The 19,468-nt window shown below is 62.2% G+C and overlaps 1 protein-coding gene across 3 annotated transcripts in view; it reads left to right on the plus strand.

The window, feature by feature from the left end:
- Nucleotides 1–13,852, plus strand: part of CAMSAP1 (calmodulin regulated spectrin associated protein 1) — a 59,611-nt gene extending 45,759 nt beyond the window's left edge. Inside the window, exons 8-18 of one of the 3 annotated variants that reach the window (XR_007146326.1) lie at nucleotides 771–948; nucleotides 1,346–1,437; nucleotides 2,134–2,218; nucleotides 2,879–5,222; nucleotides 6,144–6,280; nucleotides 7,226–7,434; nucleotides 7,518–7,620; nucleotides 8,976–9,091; nucleotides 9,498–9,616; nucleotides 12,707–13,176; nucleotides 13,603–13,852. Coding sequence is in view for 1 of the 3 variants with exons in the window: in XM_047830148.1 (XP_047686104.1) it covers nucleotides 771–948; nucleotides 1,346–1,437; nucleotides 2,134–2,218; nucleotides 2,879–5,222; nucleotides 6,144–6,280; nucleotides 7,226–7,434; nucleotides 7,518–7,620; nucleotides 8,976–9,091; nucleotides 9,498–9,616; nucleotides 12,707–13,009 (3,686 nt within the window). In the remaining 2 variants the exon portion in view is untranslated. Of the gene's footprint in view, nucleotides 1–770; nucleotides 949–1,345; nucleotides 1,438–2,133; nucleotides 2,219–2,878; nucleotides 5,223–6,143; nucleotides 6,281–7,225; nucleotides 7,435–7,517; nucleotides 7,621–8,975; nucleotides 9,092–9,497; nucleotides 9,617–12,706 lie in introns of all 3 variants that reach the window. The other 2 variants (XR_007146327.1, XM_047830148.1) reach the window with 2 other exon arrangements.
- Nucleotides 13,853–19,468: the final 5,616 nt, after the last annotated feature.

Below are 19,468 nucleotides of genomic sequence, written 5' to 3' on the forward strand. Positions count from 1 at the left end.
TGTGTGCGTCTGCTTCAGTGGGTCATCGGTCCTCCCACGGCGGGTCTGAGAGACTTGACGTGCCACCACGTGGGCATCTGGCTTCCCGGGGACCCGTCCCTCTGAGGGGGTCTGTGCCGGCCCCGGGGGAGCCTGCCTTTCGCCTCCCCGTGTAGGTGCAGCCCTGCCCCGGCCCCTTCGTGCGCGGGCGCACCGTGCCTGCGTGGCGGGGCTGAAGACAGGCCGGCTGGCAGCAGCCTGCGGCATCTGTCCGCGTTCAGAGTTGCCCCACCTGTTAAGCGGGCCTGGGCTTCTCTTCTGTCAGCAGGCGTCGTGGGGCTGCAGGGGCCCAGCGTCCGCCTCTGCGTGTCTCCCACTGGGACCTGTAGTCCACGTGGCGGTGCCTGTGGAGGGGCCCTTGGCTGCTCTGCACCCCCTTCGGAGCCCGTGTGCCACTCGGGCGGGGTGTCCCCCCAGGTCAGAGCGTGCCACGTCTAGAACCCTCCTCCCCATGAGAGCTGTGGGATGTGGTGGTTTGTGTTTTACTTGGGTGGGTGACCTGGGGTGCCCCTGACCACCGTACCCCCGGTTCTGGGCTGAGGCTCTGTGTCCCTGCTAGTGGTCGGGGCCTCCGGCCGGTTCCCGCCCTGCCGGTGTTGCAGCTTTCACTTTCGGCAGTCGTCTTGTTTTGGGAGAGGTCTGCGGGATGTTTCATTTTTTAGGCGCTTCTTGCTAATGTTTTCGGTAACTGCGAATAACACGGACGTTTCTGTAAATTGGCATTTGTGCAGCTAAGACGGTGTCGCACCACAAGAGTAGTCGGCCTCCCGTTCCCATCTCCAATGCCACCAAGCGCAGCTTCCTGGGCAGCCCCGCGGCGGCGAGCCCGGCCGACTTGCAGCCCCCCGCTGCCCTGCCAGCCGAAGGCGGCCACAGGCACCGCCTGCACCCCGAGGAGCCCGAGCACCTGTGAGTCCCCGTCCGCTTCTCCTCTCCAGTTACTTTGCACTCAGAATCGCAGTTCGTGTTCTGCAGGGGTGATGGGGAAAGTAGGGGGGGGTTGGCCGTGGGAGGCCTCCCCCCGGTTGCCTTCTGCTTCCGGCAGCCCCAGGCAGGGGAGGGTCTGCACAAGCCACTGTGTCCTCGAGTGGCACTTTTGGGATATTTATCCCGGGTTTGAAGTTCTTGGTACTCTTGGCTAATTTTTATAATTAACTTTTCCCAAAGAACCTGTGATTTTCTCGTATGTTGCCGTGATTCATGATTCTGTCTGTGGTTTATTCTCTGTGGTTTATTACATACATTTGCCATTGAACTTGAAGACTGATATACTGGTGATTCTCTTTTCCTGTTCTTTCCCATTCAGGGGGAAAGGCGCCTCTGCCTTTAGCCCGTCACACCCTTTACTGCCTCTGAGACAGAGACAGCAGAAGACCGCGCAGGGGGAGGGCCTTCCTGGTAAGAGCACACGTCCCCTGCACCTGCCTTGGTCTTTTGTCCCTCCTCCTGCAGCCTGTGCATTAGGTGATGGTCCTCGGGGGGATATTCCTACTCTGATTTGGTCATTCTAGTCCGGAAAATTTTAATTTGTGTGGATGTTTCCTAGGATGTATAGTCTTTATGGTGAAAGTATCATTTTTTTTTTAAACACTTATTTATTTTTGAGAGATGGAGCACGACTCGGGGAGGGGCAGAGAGAGGGAGGTACACAGAATCCAAGGCAGGCTCCAGGCTCTGAGCTGTCAGCACAGAGCCCAACACGGGGCTCGAACCCGCAAGCCGGGAGATCATGACCTGAGCCGAAGTCAGCTGCCCAACCACTGAGCCACCCAGGCACCCCTGGTGAAAGTATAATTAATTACGTGAAGCATACAGAAAATTGTTCTGTCGTACCTAATAAGCAAGGACTTGCACGTACGGATGTTTAGTTAGAGGTCCGATGGTCTCATGTCTTGATTTGGACTAAATACTAAGTCATGTGTTACTGAAACTCTTGAAGGCTGTATTGTGGTTGTCATTGTTTTTCTTGGGCAGTTCTGGTATACTGAATTATGGTGCGTTTCCTTGAGAAATTTCCATATTAGGTTGCAAGAATTTGAGATGCCACGAAGTCAGCTGCTTAATACCGAACGCCCTGCTTCCTCCTCCCTGCAGATCAGCGACACCGGTCCAATTCTTTAACCCGAGTGGATGGCCAGCCACGAGGTGCAGCAGTAGCATGGCCAGAAAAACAGAACAGGTGAACTCTGTGTTTCAAGGAAGTTTCTGTGTGAAACGTTCATCAGGTTAACCTTGCCCTTCTCCGGAGGGGGTCCAGGGGCCGCTGGGCTCGCCGAGACCCACGCAGGGAGTCCGTGGCTCAGAACCGTTTCCTCACAGTGCCGGGGTGTCCTCTCCTCGGTTTTTCTCATTCTTGTGACAGATCGAATCCCGAGGCAGACGGCAGAGAGGATCACGAGAGTGTTTCACTCCACATAAGCTTTTTCAGTTTAGAAAATACGGTCATACCTCACGGGATGGCTTTCTTGCCATAATCTTTTTTGTTTTTGAAATGTTTCAGCTCTAATGTTAGCACCGTAAACATTGGTATCGATATATAATAATACTAGCTTCTGTGCTTCCAGAGCGAGCACTCAATGAGCCTCGGCCGCTTTTAAGGGCACAAAGAGGTCCCGGGACCTCTTCATGCACAAACCAAGTGTTCCCCTAAGTGTTTGGGAACTGCCGGACTTGAGCTGGTCTCTGTTGTCCTCTGCTCCGGGGAAGGGTTTGCTTAAATCCCCTAGACGTAAGGCCGGTGCTCTCTTTTCGTAACTAGTGCCTTGTCTCTCCGTGTGTTTGAGTCCCCTTCTCGAATAGACGGTGGCGTGTCCAACAGGCTTCTTTCCCCACGTTGCAGGCCTGTGTCTCAGCCAGCGCCCTTTGCTCTCCATCACGCTGCCAGCTGTGACCTGGACCCCGGCTCCGGTGACAGTGTCAGCCTGGCCCGCTCCATCAGCAAGGATAGCCTGGCGTCCAGTGTCATTAACCTGACTCCGCAGAACCAGCCCCAGCCCGCAGCGCTGAAGACCGATGGCAAAAGCCTCCTGAACGACGTCCACATCGAGGATGAAGAGCTCGTGGCCGTCATCAGAACGGACGTGGCTCCCCATGGCGGCGACCGGGGCCTGCCAGCAAGTGCCAGGTCTCCCCAGAGATCGGCAGACACCCTAGAAAGGAAGCCTGAGACTTTCTTCCTGGAGCCGTTGATGCCGGCCGTGCTTAGGCCGGCCAAGGAGAAGCAGGCGATCGCCAAGGAGGACGAGTGTGGAGAGGGGCGGCCACGGAGCTTCGCCTCTAAGAGACCCAGCGAGGGCCACCAGCCCCTGGTGCGCAAGAGGGCGCCCAGCAGTCACGGCGGCCGTGACCCGACCAGGACTTTCACCCCGATCTCCTGTCCGGAACCTCCCGCGGGCGTGGACCCCGTGCCCGCTGAGACGGGGCCGCAGGCGGTGAGTGATTTCGATCCGTCACCCCGGGGACAGTCTGCCGACGGCTTCTTTCTCCACGTGGCCAGGGCCGCTGACGACGCGGAGGGCAGGTTCTGCATCAGCTGTGCCAGGAGCCCCGGCGCCCACGACCCCGAGCCGTGGGCCGTGCTGAGGCAGGACTCGGACTCTGACGTCGCAGACCTGGAGGAAGCCGAGCAGGACTTGGTCGGCGAGGATCACCCCGTGGTGATGGCCGGGTACGTCGGCGAGGAGGAGTCGGCGAAGCTGCAGGAGGACATGAAGGTGAGGGAGCACGAGGACAAGGACGACGCCAGCGGCCGCTCGAGCCCCTGTCTGAGCGCCGTGTCCCAGGTCAGCGGCGTCTCCGCGGCCAGCGGCAGCGTGAAGATGACGAGCTTCGCGGAGCGGAAGCTCCAGAGGCTCAACAGCTGCGAGACCAGGTCCAGCACCAGCAGCTCCCAGAAGACCACGCCGGACGCCTCGGAGAGCTGCCCGGCCCCGCTGACCACGTGGAAGCAGCGGCGGGAGCAGAGCCCGGGCGGGCCGAGCGCGGACCACGCCAGCCTCCTGGCCTCCGAGCTGGTGCAGCTGCACATGCAGCTGGAGGAGAAGCGCAGGGCCATCGAGGCGCAGAAGAGGGAGGTGGAGGCCCTGTCCGCGCGGCAGCGGCTGAAGCTGGGGAAGGCCGCCTTCCTGCACGTGGTCAAGAAGGGGAAGGCGGACGGCGCCGCCCCGCCCCGCCAGCCCGGACGCCCGGCGGGCGAGCGTGCGCGGCACGACGGGGAGGACTTCGACGGGGCCTCCGGGACGGAGGAGCTGGCCGCGAAGGAGGAGGGGAGGGAAGGCGCCCTGCAGTCTCCGGACGTGGACGCCGAGAGCCCGGTCTTCCTGCAGCATAAAGCGACGGCCCCGGCCGCGCTGCACGAGCTGGAGAAGAGCAGGGCGCTGTCCGCCGCGCTGCTGGAGGACGCCGGCCAGGCGGTGGACGCGAGCGAGTGCGACCTGTCCATCGAGAAGCTGAACGAGACCATCAGCACGCTGCAGCAGGCCATCCTGAGGATCTCGCAGCAGCAGGAGCAGCTGCTCATGAAGCCGCCCGCGGCCCCGGCCCCGGCCCCGGGCCCCAAGCACGGCGGCCCGGACCAGCAGGTGCGCGCGGCCATCCACTTTGTGGAGCCGCTCTCCCCGCCCGGGACGGCCGCTCACCGCAAACCTCCTCGTCTCGGCCAGGCTCGGAATTCCCGCTCCGGGAGGCCGGCCGAGCTGAAAGTCCCCAAGGACCGGCAGGCTTCCTCCCGCAGCAAGACCCCGACGCCCAGCGTGGAGAGCCTCCCGCACCTACGGCCCTGCCCGCCCCGCACCCCTTCCGACCCGGGCTGGGACGGTGTTGCAGAGCCTGGCGGTGACCCTCCCGAGAAGTACTTCTTTGACAGCTACCGGCTCCACGATGAGAACAACCAGCGGACTCTTGTCTTGTCTTCTTCCAAAGATGCAAATATTCTGTCCGAACAGATGAGCCTCAAAGAAGTTCTGGAAAGCGGCGTGAAGGAGGTGGGGCTCAGCTGCCCCTCGGTCTCAGGGAAGGAGAACGTCCCTGTGGATGAGCCCCCCAGAGGCAAGGCCAGTCTCATCGAGGTGGACCTCTCGGACCTGAAGGCCCCTGACGAGGACGGGGAGACGGAGGGCCCTCAGAGCGCCGTGGACCTCGCCAGTGAAGGCGACCAGAAGCCGGGGGTCGGCTTCTTCTTCAAGGTAAACTGCTCCCGGCATCTTCTCAGCTGGCGGGTCAGGACCTTACGCTCAGAGCAGGGCTGGCGGACCTCCCCCACCGCCCCCCGAAGGGCCAGGGAGGGATCCGAGCCCCCCACCCCAGGTCGCAAGGACCCGACTCTGCTGGAAGCACGCGGGGCAGGGCCTGTAGGTGCGATTGGGGCCGCGTGCCGGTGAGGCTGCTGTCCTGGGCCCGACTCGGGGATCCCTTGTGACCTGCACGTGTCAGAGCCACGGCTGGCGGAGGCACGTTCCCCGGGGGCTTTGTTTCTGTCTCTGCCTTTCTCATAGTGTTTCCTTAGGTGGAGGAGAGAGACGGACGGTGGGGAGTCCTTTCTGTTTTCATGGGCTTTCTCCCACAGGGCACAGGATTTCTCTTTTCCCAAAAGCAAGAAGCAGGGTTTGGTGTTTAATGCTTTCAAACTGTAAATGAACGGATATCGATCTGGGTGTCAGCTCACTGTGTGGAAACCCGGGGCACAGCCCGTGCGGTTAAACTGGCTTCAGTAGGAGACATTGAGGAAGGTGGCCGGTTGGGGCTGTTTCTTTTTTTTGTTTTGTTTTTAAATGTTTATTTTTGAGAGAGAGAGACACACTGCGTGAGCGGGGGAGGGGCGGAGAGGGGGAGACACAGAATCTGAAGCAGGTTCCAGGCTCCCAGCTGTCAGCCCAGAGCCCGGTGTAGGACTCGAACTCACAGACCTGGAGATTGTGACCTGAGCCCTCTAGGCGCTCCAGGTTGGGGCTGTTTCCGGGACTGGTTTCCGTTTGTATCTTAGCGTCTGTAAACCCCCGCTAATTCATCAGGGAGAACGGTGGACACGCGTGTTCTCCGTGCACACGTGCATGCGGGCGCCTGGAGGGCCGTGTCCCTCGGTGTGATGCGCGCTGTCTGCTCCGTAGGATGAGCAGAAGGCAGAGGACGAGCTCGCCAAGAAGCGGGCGGCCTTCCTCCTTAAGCAGCAGCGTAAGGCCGAGGAGGCGCGGGTGCGGAAGCAGCAGCTGGAGGCGGAGGTGGAACTCAAGAGAGACGAGGCCCGGTAAGCTGGCGCCCGCCCCTGGCCCCTGCCCCGCCCCTGCCGTCTGCCTTCCTTGCTGCCACGCCCCAGCCTCCCCCACCCAGCCCCAAGGCCAAGCTCTGGCTGAGGCACTTCTGGGACTGATCCCTCTCATTCAGCACAACATCCCTGAGCTGTCAGTGCTCACCCTGGGGTCGCTTGGCTCCACAGGGGTGCCGGGGGTGTCCACCGGGGGAGGCGGGTGCAGGTGTGGGGGCGTGGGGTGCAGGGGCGGGGGCGTGGGGTGCAGGGGCGTGGAGTGTCGGATGTGGGCGTGTGGGGCACAGACTGTTCAATGCAGGGGTGTGGGATGCGGAGGCACAGGGTGAAGGACATGGGGGTTTGGGTCGCAGGGGTACAGGGCACAGGGTCGTGGGGTGCGGGGGGGCATGGAGAATCGGATGCAGGGGTGCAGGGGCACAGAGTGTTGGATGCAGGGGTGAGGGTTGCGAAGGCACAAAGTGTGGGATGTGGGGGTGCGGGTCGCAGGGGTGCAGAGCACAGAGATGCGGCGTGTGGGGCACAGGGATGTGGGGTGTGGGAGGCACAGAGTGTAGGATGCAGGGGTACAGGGGCACGGAGTGTGGGGTGTGGGGGCACGGGGTGTTGGATGCGGGGATGCGGGGACATGGGGCAGGGCAAGGGGGCGAGGGGGGCAGGGGCACGGGGTGTCGGATGCAGGGGGGCGGGGGCCCGGGGTGTCGGACGCAGGGGGGCGGGGGGCGGGGGCGCGGAGAGTTGGATGCAGGGGGGCGGGGGCCCGGGGTGTCGGACGCAGGGGGGCGGGGGGCGGGGGCGCGGAGAGTTGGATGCAGGGGGGCGGGGGCACGGGGTGTCGGACGCGGGTGCGTCCGCGGGGGGGGGGCGTGCAGGGACACCGGGCGCGGTGGCCGCCGCCCACGCCTGAGGGGAGCGTGTGTCCCGAAGGCGCAAAGCCGAGGAAGAGCGCATCCGGAAGGAGGAGGAGAAGGCGCGGCGGGAGCTCATCAAGCAGGAGTATTTGCGCAGGAAGCAGCAGCAGATCTTGGAGGAGCAGGGGCTGGGGAAGCCGAAGAACAAGTCCCGGAAGCCACGGCCCAAGTCCGTCCACCGGGAGGAGTCGTGCAGCGACTCGGGGACCAAGTGCTCCTCCACCCGTAAGCAGGCGGGGCGGGCAGGGCGGCTGCGGCGGGCAGGGCGGCCCCCGGCGGGCCTCGCAGCAGCTCCCTTGTCTCGCCAGCTGATCACCTGAGCCGCGCCCAGTCGGGCTCCAGCCTGTCCCTGGCCTCTGCCGCCACCACCGAGCCCGAGAGCGTGCATTCGGGGGGCACGCCTTCCCAGCGGTAAGGGGGAGCGGAGCGCGGGGCGGCGGGTTGCCTGCGGTGGTTCTGCGGCGATCTCTCCGCGGCCGGCTGCTGCTGCCGAGCTGGAGCCCTTTTGCTCTGTAGCCTTGACTTTAGCCGCGTGTCTTTCCCGTGAACGAGGACGTGTCACCAGTTACCCACAGTTCCCAGATAGCGCTTCCCTGGGCCCCACAGCCCCTGTCTGTGGTCACCAGCCGTCCCATGGCGTCCTTGAGGGTGAGGACCCTGCTGGGACCGCTCGTCACGTGAATCCTGTGCCTCCTTAGGCCAGACCGGCCTCTGCCCTCCTCTCCCTCCCTTGACCTTGATGCTTCTGACAGTCCAGGCCGGCTGTCTTGGGCCGCCCCCAGCGAGGATTCCCCCCCGACGAGCTTCAGGCTGTGCGTTTTTGGCGAGCGTGTGTTTCTTGGCACGGCCTGTCAGGCATGTCCTTACTGGGCCGTTCCGGCAGCGGGGGCAGGGGTCCTGCTGGCCCCGGGAAACTCCTTTGTGCTTAAGAAGGGATCTGGGAGAAGATGCTGGCGACTGTCGATCCCACCGTTTGCTCAGGGGCGTCAGTAACCACTGCCGTTGCCTCGTCCCTTCGTCTGCGTGTGTTGTTGTCTCCTCTTGTCCTCCCCGTGAGCGTCCTCTCCTGGCTGTGGCCACCTTGTTCTTGCTCGTCATGTGTCTGGTAGCTTCTTGTCACCCGGGCCTCGGGGAGGGCACATCTCGGGGACTCCAGATCCCAGTCGGGGTTTTGTTCTAATGGTCGGTCGCCGGGACCGGCTTTAGATTTGAGCCCCTGCTCCTCTGCGAGCAGCTCACGCAGCCTCGGTGCCACCGGCTTCCGCTGTGCTGGGTGGACACTGCCCTGGGGGACGCGGCTCAGGGATCAGAGTTGTTGAGACCCGGGGTTTTGCACTGACCCCTCGGTGTTCCCTCCCTCCTCCCTGTCCGAGGCCTCGTCCCTCGAGTGTCGGCAGCACCGGTGTCCCAGACGTTGTCCTCCCGCTTCCCGAGCCAGCGGGGACCCGGTGCGGCTGCCCCTCCCTGTCGGGGTGGAGCCTTCGGGCGGACGTCTGGTGGAGGCCGACGTCCCTCTAGCGGGTCTGTTCTGGTCACTCTCCCACACCTGAGGTGTCGGGCTTTTGTATTTCGCCCAGGCTTACAGTCGTGATCCGCAGGGCGGAGCGGACAGACAGGCACCTCCCCGCCCCCGCGTTGCGGGAAGTCTCCACCTTGGATTTCCCTGCACCGATGGTGGGGGGGGCGGGGTTCCACTACCCCGTGTGGATGGGGGTGCCAGGGGGTGCCTGTGACCATCCCTGTCCCATCGCCCTTTCCTTCGGCAGAGTTGAGTCCCTGGAAGCCTTGCCCACGCTGAGCCGTAACCCCAGCAGGAGCACAGACAGAGACTGGGAAACCGCGTCCGCTGCGTCCTCTCTCGCCTCCGTGGCCGAGTACACAGGTAACGGCCTTGCCCCCCGTGGAGAGCACGGGCACCTCCTTGCCCGGGTGGGGCGGGCCGTGCTGGGCCCCGGCCACCCCAATGGCGGGTGACGCGCCTTTCTGTCCCCACGGCCCCGCGACGAGTGTTGTGTCCTGGGGAGCCTCAGAATTTAAAACGTACTATTTCCTTTTTCTTTTTTTTTTTTTGGATCAAAGAGAAAGTAGAAAGGGACAGACTAACAGCCACTTTAATCTTTTTCTTAGTTTGTCGTTGAGAATTCTTCCGAACAGATTTGGGGTGGCTGGACCTTGCTGATGGAGGGAGGCTGGCTGCCGCTTGGCTCTGGGAGACCGTCGGTTCTGGTGCATGTGCGCCTGGAGCGCATCTTCGGGGATTAACGTCGTGGGTCTTGCCCGTTTGACAGGTCCCAAGCTGTTCAAGGAGCCTAGTAGCAAATCAAACAAGCCGATTATTCACAACGCCATCTCTCACTGCTGTCTGGCTGGGAAAGTGAACGAGCCTCACAAGAATTCCATATTAGAGGCAAGTGTCAAACGTCAGCACTAAGGTTTTTGAATTTTTTATTGAAGTTCAGTTGGCGCACAGCGTTACCAACCGCTGAGTCTTTGTGTACAACGAAGGGTGTTTGTAAGTTAAGGGTTCTTCCTAAAGCGGCACTTAGTCGTGCTGAGGGCGGTTGCTTGCTGTGGCTCTGGGCCGCCCTGCTGCTGAGCCCCCCGGGCCCCGGTGCTGGGGCGTGGGAGAGCGCGCCGTCGCACGGGAGCCATCTGCACGGCCTCTGTGGCGCGGGGGCAGGGGCGGCGCGGGGGCAGGGGCGGCGCGAGGAAGAGCAGGCTTCGGACGGGCCGCGCCGGAGGGCCTCGCACTCGGGACAGAGCGGAGGCTCAGGCAGGGCCGTGCGGCGGGGAGCCGGGGGGAGAGCGGGTGGACGTCACGCACCAGCGGGGGACAGCGTGATTGTAGGTAGCGGGGGGGAGCGGAGCTTGTGCACGCTGATGGCCTTGGCTACGGTGGTGGCGGATGGGCGGATGGAGCCAGGAGGAGGCGGCAGGGGTGTCCTCAGGGTGGAGGGGCGCCCGGCGGCAGGAGCAGCTCAGTGTCCGCTCAGGTCACCGCACGGGTGGAAGTTCGGTGGTGAGAGTTGCGCTGACCGCCACCTTCCTACGGGCAACACTCGTCACATCTGCCGCGAGAACGCTGCTGGGCCTTGGGTTTTGTATTTTATTTTGAGAGAGAGAGCGAGGGAGGGCTCGAGCAGGGGGAGGGGCAGAGGGAGAGAGAGAGAGATCCAGGCAGGCTCTATGCTCACAGCCCACCTCAGGGCTCGATCTCATGACCCTGGGATCGCGACCTGAGCCAAAATCGCGTTGGACACTCAACCAACTGAGCCACCCGGGGGCCCTGGGCCTTGGTTGTTTTAAAGGTGAGATGGGGTGGTCTCAGCAAGAACGATGCGGAAGGCATTTGGAAGTAGAGAGTCAAGGTTAGGACTTATGTGCCCTTCGCCTGACCGGTGTTCAGTGTGGAGTGAGCCACGCCCTCTGCACCGTGTGGGGCTGGGCGTGCCTTTCCTTTGATGTCTCATGCTGGTCCAGGTGCCGAGGGTCCATCCGGGAGCAAACTTACAGGTCCCGGCTGTGCGGCTGGCATTCTAGGGTATGAGGCGGCCCTTGATGGAGGAGTCTCGGCTTCTTCCGTAAGAGGCCAGACAGGAAATGGTTCCTGCTCTGCGGGGCTCAGCACGATGTCATAGTGTGAATCCCACCACAGACTGTGTGTGGACGGACGGGCGTGGCTCTGTCCCCATAAAGTCGTTTGCAGCGGCAGGTGGTGGCCACGCGTGGCCCGTGCTGTAGGTGAGGGGGTGATGAGCCTGGGGGGCCGGGCAGCGGGTCAGGGGAAGGATGCTGCAGGCAGGTGGGAGCGAGCCGCTGGGCCGGAGGAGCCCGGGGCAGGGCAGAGGGCACCAGGAAGCTCCCACGGGGCGTCTGTGGGCCGAGGACCCTGGACAGCCTGCCTTCCGAACGCCACGTTGGCTGCGGGCCAAGCACGGACGTGAGGGGGAGCAAGGGTGGGAGTGGGGACTCGAAAGGCGGTGATGGGACTGGCTGCCCCCAGGGGCCTGTCTGGAGGTGCATCAGCGGCGTGTGAGTCTCCACACGGTTTTTGTTGAGTTGGAGTCTCTTCTCCCCGGTTAGTCTTTTGAAATACGTGTTTGTGTGTTATTCTGAGTTAACGACAAGCCTGTGTACTGTGATGAAACCAACGTGTGTTTCTGAGAAGTAAGTGTCTCTAAAGCAAAAAATGATTCGGAAGAACAATGGCACCGTTTCACGGTTTTACGAACCCTTCAAGTTCCTGGGTCCTTGTCTGCTTCCGCAGGCAGCGTGTTCCGGAGAGACCGTGACGTCGCCTCTGGAAAGGCCCACTGCACGCTGGGGGGGCGAGGGAGGGGAGGGGGGCGGGGTCAAGGCGGAACCCGGTAGCTGCTGTTGGAGGGCGGTGACCTCGGAGCCCCCTGGTCGCGCCTCGGGAGCCCCGGGACTGGGGCCTGGGAAGCGAGAGGGCACAGCGTCGAAATAGGTCTTTCCAAGCACGAGGAGGATCTGTTCACAAACGTCACCGCCACAGGACGCTTAGTTCAGAGCACAGCGGGCCAGACGCTGTCACGAGGACCCGCAGTGCCGCTTTCGTCCGGTTCCTGCTCCTGGCGGCGTCACTGAGGTGTCCCTCGCACACCACACACACACACCCCGTCCGCGGGCTCCGTGGGTTCCCGTCCGTGGGTGGAGCGGTGGCCCCGGCACCGCGCGGTGGGAGCGCAGAGAGAACCTGTCCCGCTTGGCCGCTCCCCGGCCCCGCTCCCACCGGCCCGCCCTCCGCCGCTGGACGCACGTCTCCTGGTCGTCTCGCGGGAGGGAACCCCTCGCCGGGCGGCCTTTTGGGGCCTTTCTCCCAGAGCGTTGCGGTTCTGCCCCTCCGTGTCAGGGTGCGGGTGAGGGCTCCCCTCCTCCTGTGGCTCTCGGCCCCGGGGCGTGTAGCCGCGCCAGTAACAGGCCATTCGGCCGTCCGCGCCTTCCTGACGGTTCTGACGGTGCTGTTGTGCGAGGCGTGCCGGCGTGCCGGCGGGCGGGCGTGCTTGTGCGCGTGCGGGTGTGCCGGCGTGGGTGCTTCGGCGTCCCGGGTGCGCACCTCAGACCGAAGTGCCGTGGCCCGCTGTGACCGCGGCGTTGGGAGCAGCCGCCCACGTGAGTTCCGGTCCCCGGTGGGCAGCGGGAGGTCCCAGCTTCACACCCGCAGCGGCACCTGCGGCCACCTTCCCGTTAGGCTGTGTTCCCCCCCCCGGGGGCATCCTTGGCGTCCCGCATGGTTTTGATTTGCGTTTCTCGGGTGGCTCCTACCGTGTGTGGCTCTTCACTCCGTCGTAAAAGCATTTTTTCTCGCGTAGCCCGACCTGAGTCTCCGTGGCCTGTGATGCCTGCCGCGCTGGCTGTCGGGGTGGGAGGGCTGGGGCCGGGCGTCGGCAGGGCACCCGCGGGGGCGCTGTGGCGGCCGTGACTGTTGGGCGTGGCCCTCAAGTCCCTGTCTCTTTTCCTCTACTCCCCAACACAGGAGCTGGAGAAGTGTGACGCCAACCACTACATCATACTGTTCCGGGACGCGGGCTGCCAGTTCCGAGCACTTTATTGCTACTACCCCGACACCGAAGAAATCTGCAAGTTAGCCGGCACGGGGCCAAAGAGCATCGCCAAGAAGATGGTTGACAAACTGTATAAGTACAGCTCAGACCGGAAACAGTTTAACCTGATCCCGGCCAAAACCATGTCCGTCAGCGTGGACGCCCTCACTATTCACAACCACCTGTGGCAGCCCAAGCGGCCCGCGGTGCCAAAGAAGACCCAGACTCGTAAATGACACCGGCGCCGGCGGGGCGGCCTGCGGGATGCGTGGACGGGATCGATATTTATTATTTTCGTTCGTTTGGTACGAAGCGTGTGGAGTCGCGGACCTTTTTCAGAGAGGCTTCGGTTGACAAAAGAAAAGCCTCCCCGGCGGCGCCCCCCACACGCACCGGGTGCCAGGTGGGGCGAGGAGGGGGAGGAGGCGCCGTGTCGGGTGGCTCGCGGCCACCGCCGGCCACGCGGGGCCGGACGTGGGGTGCGCGTGTCGCGAGGTCTCCGGGCAGTGGATCCCTTTACTTGAAGTTCTCCTCGGTGTGAATGGAAAGCGGTCTTCTCTTTCTCACCTCCTACCCCGACCCCTTTTGCACGTGACCCGGCCCCCCCCCCCCCCCCCCCCTCGTGCCGGCCGGCTGTAATCCCGTGGGGGTCACAGGGCTGAGACTCGGTCTCGGGTCAGGGTGTTTGAATGTCGTTAGGAAAGGAATTCAAGTTGGGGGAACCTTGTTCGTTTGAGAAACTGTATGATATTTATTGATTGTGTCTACTGCCAATGTTTATATCCAGTTCTAAGATTTCTGAAAAAAATTCTTGTTCTTTGCTGCTCAGAAAACGTTTACTGAAAACCCCAGTTCACTAAAAGCACTGAAATCTGCAAAGTCTGTCTCCTACTAAGATGACGTTTACAGACGTGATGGTTTTCTGCCACGCAATCATGAGGACGGTGAGTGGTGCCATCAGCCGGCCTTCGCCTCATTGGAAATAGACGAGCGGAGCAGGTGACCGCCATCGCTCCCGGAGTTTGGGATTGCGCTCTGATGATTTGTTCACTTTAATAAAGACAGATTTTGGTACAGTAGACCAGTGTTCACTCTGAGCATGTTTCTCTTGAGAGGTGACGCGCTAGGCCGACGGTCCCTTTGGCGGCCGTATCGCTCCGTGACTTGTCTTGATTCTTGTTCCGAAGAGCAGTAGGCCCCGAGAGGAGTGTGCGGCTCCTCGTCCAGATTGATAATCTTGTTCCGTTGGGCCTTTAAAAGCGGCGTAAGTGGTCATTTGCGGTGGAGCGGCTTTGGGTTCTCTCCACGTTGGTCCAGACGGTCGTGTCGCTAACGCTTCTCCGGACCAGATGCTTCCGGGAGACCGGCCTTCGGCCCCGCCGGGTGTGCACCGCGGCTCCCCTCTGCCTGGCCGTCGCGTGGTCGCAGGCCTGACGCCGTGTGATGGACCGGCTGCTCTGAGCCTTGACCCGACTGACAGAAGATTCCGGAGTCACGTTAGTTTTGCACATGTCTTCTTGGGAGTGTTACTTGAATCTGTGTTGAACTGTAGAGACGCCGAAGATCCGTAGGAAAAGTTAGGCAAACGTAGCTGCTCCCTAACTGTGGGTGGAGTACGAGGTAAGTGAGCCCCGTGCCTCAGGGAGGGGGGAGCAGGCTACAGACCCCGAGGGGGGGCTGTGGGCCTCCCTCCCGCTTCCCCCGTCTGCGCCCCCGTCTTCCGAAGATTCGTCTGTAAGTACCGTGTCCGCGGCAGCCGCGTCCTGCCAGTGGGTGGTGGAGGCCGCCTGGGCCGCAAGCCGAGTGCTCTGAAAGGGTCCTGAGTGAACTTGTTCTCCTGTGCTTCTCGCTGTGTGTTCGATATTCTCTTATCCTATTTATTTTAAGAAAGCACTGAGATGTAATAAAGTAATTAATTTGCTTTTTAGTAATCACACACGTGTGCGGTTGTCGTGGCTCCTTCTGTGGGTTGGCATCTTTTGAGGAGTTTCGCGTCGTTAGTTGACCAACACGCTTCTCGAAAAGCACCTCCTTCTGGCCCGTCGGGTGGGGAGGCTTCCCAGCTGCTTCCTTTGCGAAGTCAAAACGTGCGACCGCGTCGCCGCCGGTTTCGACGTGGCCGCGCGGAGCTAGTGGGGTGGGATTGTTCTCGACGGAGACACAGGGGTGCTCCCGGCGGAGAGCTGGGCGGTCATTCCCGCCAGACTTCTGGGAAAGTTCAGGATCTCTCGGTGTGGTGAGTCAGCCTCTGGGGTGCCCTGACCATCGTGGGCATGCTCTGTCGGTCACGGCAGCCGACGTGTGTGCTTAAAGGGCCGATAGGCGCCCTCTGGGTTCTTTGTGCGCTGAATGGTGTGGCGGGCGTTTTTACTATGGAAAGTTTCAGACACACGGGATGCGTTTTGCGGTCGAGATTTTCGTCTCTTTGGGCCCGATGTGGCAAGCGTTATTTTTCAGTTTCTAGGATTGCACTGGTAGCTCTGTGAATGTTTCACGCTCGCCAAAGCCCTTCTGGGGCTTGCGTCTTGTTGTAAATTCTTACTGTGCAAAAGTACGTCTCGTATTGCCACTCGTCTGCCTGTAGAGAACTTAATTTTGTAACGAAAGCGTTGAGCAAATGATGGAACTGCGAAGTTTAAGTTCTTGGTCTTGACACAGAGTCCCGGGGGCCCGAGAGGGTGGATGTTTGAGATAAATGACACTGGAGTGGGTGAGTCCCGTGGTGACGTTTATCTCGCGCCCATACACAGGCGTGCACGAGTGTTGTGGGTACAGGTGTGTGTGTGTACAGGTGCCCTTGGGCCCGTCGGCCCCGTGTCCTCAGTGTGCCACACCGGGGCCATCTCTGGTCCGGTCTTGCAGCCCCCGAGCTGCCCTCAGTGAGGCAGAGGGGGTGGGAGTGGGGGGGGGGGGGGCTCTCAAGTCGGTCCTTGGCTGCATTTGCAACTGTGGTTGTCACTCGGATGGGAAAGTATTTGCTGAAAGAAACTTTCCCTTTGGAATGAACTTGCGTCGCCTTCGATGATCGGTGCCGGCTCCTTCCGTGGGATGGGGTCTGAACGTCTTTGTGTCAGAGCGTGTGGCGCGTGGAAAGCTGTGGCTGCGTTTCTGCTCGCATCCGTCCGTGTCAGTGGAGAAGCAGGTCGTGCCCAGGGTGGCGTCTTTTCTCAGCAGCTCGGGGCGCCTTGCTGTCTCCTCGATGGCGCCGGTGGGTCCTTACGGCGGCGTGAACAGTGGAGGGAAGCAATGCATAAACGCCACAGTCCAGGCCCGCATGCAGGCGCGAGGCTGTGACAGGCGTGTGTCGGGAAAACCTTCCTTGGCTGCAGAGACACGGCAACAGCATTGAAGCCGCTTCCCCGGAAGTGGGGTGGGGGCGGGTGTGTGTCGCCGGCCGGGGGCGCGAAGCCCCTGTCCTCTGCGCGGCTCCCGTGTTGGGGCCGTCAGGACACTCCACCCGCGTTCCGTGCCGATGGCGCAGGCGGAGGTGTCCTCAGGATGTGACGTGCCACCAGACCCAGGTGGACAGAAGGCCACGACGCCAGGCAAGAAACGATCTCGTGTCACCGCTCTCTTGTTCTAGAAAGAACCGGACAGACTGCCCCTCACTGTTGTACGTCATCACGAAGAGGAAGTCCTGTGGCTGGTCACAGCGCCGTCTCACGTGGCGGGTCAAATGGACGGTGACGTGGTCTCGGGGTCGTCCGCAGCCAGAGGGCGCGGAGGGGCCACCAGGGCGGGGGGCACGCCAGCTCGCTCGAGGCTCGCTGTCACGCGGCGTTTTCAGTCGAGCCGATGAGGCTCGCTCGCCTGCAGATTTGCAGGAGGCGGGATTTACCTTTTGCCCTTTTATTCCAGATGACGTTTGTTTTTGTTGTAAACCAATCCCTGTTCTTTTTTTTTTTTCTTAAGGTTATTTGTCTCGAGAGAGAGTCACGGGAAGGTCAGAGAGAGGGAGAGGAGGGAGGAGAGAGGGAGAATCCCAAGCAGGCTCCCGCACCATCCGTGCAGAGCCGGACGCGGGGCTCGAACCCACGAACCACGCGATGATGACCTGAGCCGAAACCGAGAGTTGGGCGCTTAACTGATTGAGTCCCCCAGGGGTACCCCCGTTCTCTTTTTATCCTGAAGCAGAGCTCACCCACAGAAAAGTTAACGAATCCCAGCGTGCAGCCTGCTGCGTTTCCACAAAGGGCCTTTTTAGACTCGTAAGTGAATGGTGCTCAGCCAAATCAGCCTCGTGCCAGAGCCCTGAGCTCCGAGTGCCCAGGAGAAGCCTCCGGAAGGGCTTTGCGGAGGGAGGGCCATGCTGTAAACAGGCCTCAAGTGACCTTAGCTGCCGAAAAGGGGGTGGCCCCCCAGAGAATCTGGCGTGCTCCGGTTGTCCTGCCGACGCGCCTGTGGGCTCGACGTTGTGCCGGGCACGCGCGGCAGGCAGTGAGCGTTTGGGGCTGACCCGGCGAAAACTGCCCTCGGTAGGACGGGGAAGCGAAGAAGCAGAGAGTGGGAAGGAGGTGGGGGGTGATGTTCCCGGTGTAAGCAGCCGGTACTCGGGGGCGTCAGCGCTCCGGGGACAGACGGCCTGTTTTTGCAGGAAGCAGCAACGTTACTGACGCTTCCTGCAAAAACCTCCGTGCGTGGGGACCTCTGGCCCGAGGAGCGTTGTCCCGTGTTGACGTTGAACCGGCCCCGGGGCAGTGTGGCGGCAGGCGGTCGCTGTGGGTTCGCGGCCACCTCCCGGTGCTCCCGGCCCGGCCCCGAGGGATGGCGCTCCCGCTCCCCGGCCCAGCGCGGCGGAGGCTCCAGTCCTTCCGTACCAGGCTCTGGAACGCACATCTGGAAACCGTGCTAGAGGCTGGGTTTTCTTAACATGGGTTTGTTTTTTCAGTCTGAGGGTTTATACCCGGTTACTGATGGTGACGCCGCGATCCTGACCTGTTTGCTCCTAAATTAAAACTGGTGACGCACCGCTCGTCTCGAAGGCCTGCAGGGGTAGCACACCGTCGCCTAGGATCGGGGTGCGGATGGCAGGCTCCGCCCGAAATGCGAGGCCAGGGCAGCGGGACCTCCCGCAAGGGTGGGCAGGTCCTGGAGCCCGCCGAGTCGGAGCGGGCGCTGGCTGGCACGGCCCACTCGGAGCTCTGCTCCTCGCCTGGGCTGGAAACGGAGTCACTGAGTGAGACGGTCCCTGCTTGCCACGCTGTTAAATTTGATTTTGTTTACTTAAAACCTAACGGCTTCGGTGAAAGCGTAAGGTGTAAATAGCTCCCAAGCGTGACGGGCGCCGGGAGCCGTCTCTCCCCTCGCGGAGGGACACGGCTCCCGCCGGCCCGGGCGCCCACAGGTGTGGATGCCGCACACGGGACGCGTCCAGCCCTCGTGGAGCTGCAGGGGCAGGAAGTACAGGGGCGTCAGTGGTCTCCAGGGGCACCCTTGTCTGAAGTGTGGCCAGCTAGGCCGGGCCACGGCGCTGCGGCTGAGACCCGTGCGACCTGAGGGACGCTCGGCGGGGAGGGGGGGGCCAAGTGCATGTCAGACCGCGAAGCGGCCTGGGTGATGCAGTGCAGACTGCGTGGGGAGACGGGCCTGGAAGCCCGGGGTCTCCAGGGCTCGAGGGGAGGACGTTGGCGTGCCCCAGATCTCCGTGCTCCCGCCAGTGCCGAGTCTGCACAGCTCAGGGGTCGCGGGCCCCTGGCGTGCGGGCTCTTCCCGCGGCCTCTCTCGACTCCGCATCTCCCTGGTCACAGGAAAGCAGAGCGTGTTTTCACGTCTTTGCTGTGTATTTCGGTTTTCCTCCCGTAAGATGCCTGTTCGTGTTTTTGCCTGTTTTTCTGCTGGGTTGTTTGCCTCTTTCTAATTAATTCCCGGCAGATGAATTTCTGAGAGGTGACACACAGACGAGGACAAGTGTCCCATCCTGTGGCTTTTCACTGTCTGGTGTCCTGATCCACACACGTTCCTCAGGTTCATGTGGCCTAGTTGCCATGGTTCTCATCAGAGCTACCAGGACTTTAGGAAGGTATTTTGCAAATGAACTTGTGCAGCCTGTATCCTGGGCGTTTGGGTTTGGGTCCTTGTGCACCTGGAGCCGGCGTTCCTGGCCGCGTGCGAGGGAGCAGCCCGGTCCCCGTTCTCTGCAGGAGCTTGAGGACCCGGAGCCCTTCGGAGCGCACCGCACCCCCTTTCCCCGGCATCCTGCCTCTGCCGCGATGCAGCCGCGATGGGCTCTCCTGGCCTCTCGGTCCACGTGGGAGGCAGAGTAACGGCCTCCTCTCCAGGCCCCGGGACTGTGCTTGCTGGGTGGCAGGGGGGTGGAAGGGGTAAGGCAGCCGACCTGGAGATGGGAGGCGACCCGGGTTGTCCTGTGAGCCCCGTGTGCTCACGGGCCCTCAGAGGTGCGAGAGGGAGGCGGGAGAGAGAGAAGGGGCCAGGCAGCGGACCCTCCCTCCCCGGGGGCCTCCTGGAAGGAGTGGGCGTCACGCAGGGAGACCGGCCTCGTGGCCCCGACGTACGGAACTGTGAAGGTGGGGCGCTCGCGTCCGCAGCCACTGCGGCGACAGGAGGGAGCACCCCGTCCACCTGTCCGTCTCTGCGGCACCTTGCCCCCGGTCGCTTCCTGTGACCTGGTCACAACTCTTGATACTTGGGAGAGCAGGTGCCCCCGCCAAGAGCGGCTTGCGTACTTTGGTGCGGCG

The sequence above is a fragment of the Prionailurus viverrinus genome, chromosome D4 (genome assembly GCF_022837055.1).
Source record: "Prionailurus viverrinus isolate Anna chromosome D4, UM_Priviv_1.0, whole genome shotgun sequence".
Lineage (NCBI taxonomy): Eukaryota > Metazoa > Chordata > Mammalia > Carnivora > Felidae > Prionailurus > Prionailurus viverrinus.